This window comes from Trichinella spiralis, assembly GCF_000181795.1.
Source record: "Trichinella spiralis strain ISS 195 chromosome Unknown Scfld6029, whole genome shotgun sequence".
NCBI lineage: Eukaryota > Metazoa > Nematoda > Enoplea > Trichinellida > Trichinellidae > Trichinella > Trichinella spiralis.
In genome coordinates, this window is record NW_003532968.1 from 6,394 (window position 1) to 8,543 (window position 2,150).

The 2,150-nt window shown below is 43.1% G+C and overlaps 3 protein-coding genes across 3 annotated transcripts; all 3 read left to right on the plus strand.

Annotated features, from left to right (window-relative positions):
- Positions 1-257: 257 nt before the first annotated feature.
- On the plus strand, positions 258-760 carry Tsp_12565 (hypothetical protein). The gene is made up of 2 exons (XM_003366422.1): positions 258-401; positions 581-760. Exons 1-2 carry the CDS (start codon positions 258-260, stop codon positions 758-760), a joined length of 324 nt encoding a protein of 107 aa, XP_003366470.1.
- A 62-nt stretch (positions 761-822) lies between these two features.
- Tsp_12566 (hypothetical protein) lies at positions 823-1,188 on the plus strand. The gene has a single exon (XM_003366423.1). It carries the CDS (start codon positions 823-825, stop codon positions 1,186-1,188), a length of 366 nt encoding a protein of 121 aa, XP_003366471.1.
- A 57-nt stretch (positions 1,189-1,245) lies between these two features.
- Positions 1,246-1,844, plus strand: Tsp_12567 (hypothetical protein). Its single transcript, XM_003366424.1, has 2 exons — positions 1,246-1,300; positions 1,564-1,844. Exons 1-2 carry the CDS (start codon positions 1,246-1,248, stop codon positions 1,842-1,844), a joined length of 336 nt encoding a protein of 111 aa, XP_003366472.1.
- Positions 1,845-2,150: the final 306 nt, after the last annotated feature.

Sequence of the window (2,150 nt, forward strand, 5' to 3'; positions counted from 1 at the left end):
CCATACTTTGGGGATTAATAAACTGTAAGCCGGCAGAATAATGTAAAAATATGACATAATAATACAAAAAGTATGCAATTTCAATGTGGTCTATCGGGAATGTACAGTAATATCGAGTGAAATGTATCGCAGTAATGTGAGCGGCAGATCTTATGACCTACGCGCTGTTATCATAGCCGGTTGATTAAAAGAGTATTTTTTGTAAATAACGGTCGGCGTGAGCTAAAAGAGACTCGGTCGAGCAATTGGAAAATTCCATGCCAAGCAGTAATGTTCAGCGTGAGGTAAAAGAGACCATCGCGCAATTGAAAATTCTATTTACCAATCACGATTGGCGTGAGCGAAAAGAGAGTACGCGGGCAAATGTTGGACGAAATACGAAGCGACACACCACCACGCTAGTATAAAAGTAGCCGTGGCAGGCGAGCGAGCGCAGTTCTCGTTTGACGTTGTGTTCTGTGCGGTGGTAGCATTGCGCTGTCCATGTGTGTATGTGTGCAGGCGTGTTTGTGAGAATTTTTTGATCTTTGTCAACTAATGATCATTTTCATCCTGAGTATTACACTAATTATATGCGCAGGTGGACGGGTTCCAGCGAAAACTGCAAGTAGTGGTATGTTGCTGGTTAATCCATTTGTGTATTCGATTGGTGGAGAAGCGCAGTAAAGTGGTTTCGTCAGTGGAACAAAGATCAACCACTATAAATATGAAAAAATTCCAGTCGACAACAACGCAGCAGTTTCAAATGAAGAAGAGATGACGTCTCAATGATTGATGGAAAGACATTTTATAGAAAAATTTGATTATGCTTCATTCATCGTGATGACCAGCAGTGATTTGAGGAATCACTTGTTTGGAATTGTGCGTGTCCACTACTATTTTTTTACCAGCAAGAGTTATTTTATATTCATTGTTATCACCCCACGTATATGCACATGTGGATGCGTTGCAGCGAAGTCAGCAAATGAAGATCCAACGGTTAGACTCCTCAGAAGCGGAAATTATGCTCCTTGGCAGAAAATGGACGCGTGCTGGACTTACGTGCTGTCACGTCTGACATACCATCTAACGATATCCAAATTCCCCAGCATCAAGCAATCGACCGCAGAGTACAACCGCACTCTTGATGCTGATCAAGCGCTGCTTTCCATGGAGACGTCCACTGACTTCGTTAAGGCCCCCAGATGATGCTCTGGTTATCCTGAGAAGTAGTCTTAGCCCTGGCAACCACAAATCTTTGAATTAATGCGAATGTGGTTATTTGGTGACCAGGAGTCGGCGCCTGGACGCTCTGATGCGCGTATTTACGATCAAGATACCAAACCCTGACCGCTCAGCAACTCAATTCCAGCTCAGGTTTCTGGACATTTCTAATCCCTCACGTCCTCGACCAGATCCTCCTGATCCCCTATATCAAACGGGCAATTAACCATCAGTATTGTGACCGCACAAGGTGAACTCTCCAAAGCCTGGTGAATGCTGACAAAGATAAGGTACGGCAACCCAGTGCGGTAATAGAAAACCCTATTATTTTTGAAAATGCTGTGCATATCGTTCTGATAGATGGCAAACGCGTCAGTGAAAAGGCGTTTCTAAATACCTTTCTGAAAACGTTACACAAAATACTGCTGAGCAGCAAACCGCATGAATATGTGAAGCTGAATGCTGCATCAACGATACAAAAGGCGAAAAATCGAGCGCTGGCCACTGTGGTTATAACCAGCTATGAACGCATGATGAAATACGCGCATCGTAGTGACGGGCAGTCTTATTCAACAATGCAGCACCGAGTAATCTGGAACGAGCAGAGCAGCTATTTCAACGCAAGGCATGGCTATTCATGATCCGCACATGCGAGCCGAATGAGAAGTGGAATTTGAAGAACAGAGCGCTTCGATTTGTTTTACGTTTTCCATTTTCCAAATTGAACAGTGTTAGAATGTATGATAAAATTCCATGAGGTTTTGAAATTGATAATATTGGAATTATTGAAAAATGCGAAGATTTTAAACGCAAGAGCAGCGAAGAGCAAAATTATCCCAAAAGTACCCGCACCGAATTGCCGAATCTTTGCCAGTCGCAGTTCGGTGCCATCTGCAGAATGTAATATGAATTACGCGAACCAGAAGAAGCATTGCAAAATGTAGAAT

Excerpts from the sequence above, each read along its gene's own strand:
- Tsp_12566 (XM_003366423.1), top strand. The coding sequence starts at position 823 with ATGACCAGCAGTGATTTGAGGAATCACTTGTTTGGAATTGTGCGTGTC.
- Tsp_12565 (XM_003366422.1), top strand. The coding sequence starts at position 258 with ATGCCAAGCAGTAATGTTCAGCGTGAGGTAAAAGAGACCATCGCGCAA. Across the intron at positions 402-580 it reads AGCGACACACCACCACGCTA|GTGGACGGGTTCCAGCGAAA; the intron begins GTATAAAAGTAG and ends TTATATGCGCAG.
- Tsp_12567 (XM_003366424.1), top strand. The coding sequence starts at position 1,246 with ATGCGAATGTGGTTATTTGGTGACCAGGAGTCGGCGCCTGGACGCTCT. Across the intron at positions 1,301-1,563 it reads GCCTGGACGCTCTGATGCGC|ATGGCAAACGCGTCAGTGAA; the intron begins GTATTTACGATC and ends TCGTTCTGATAG.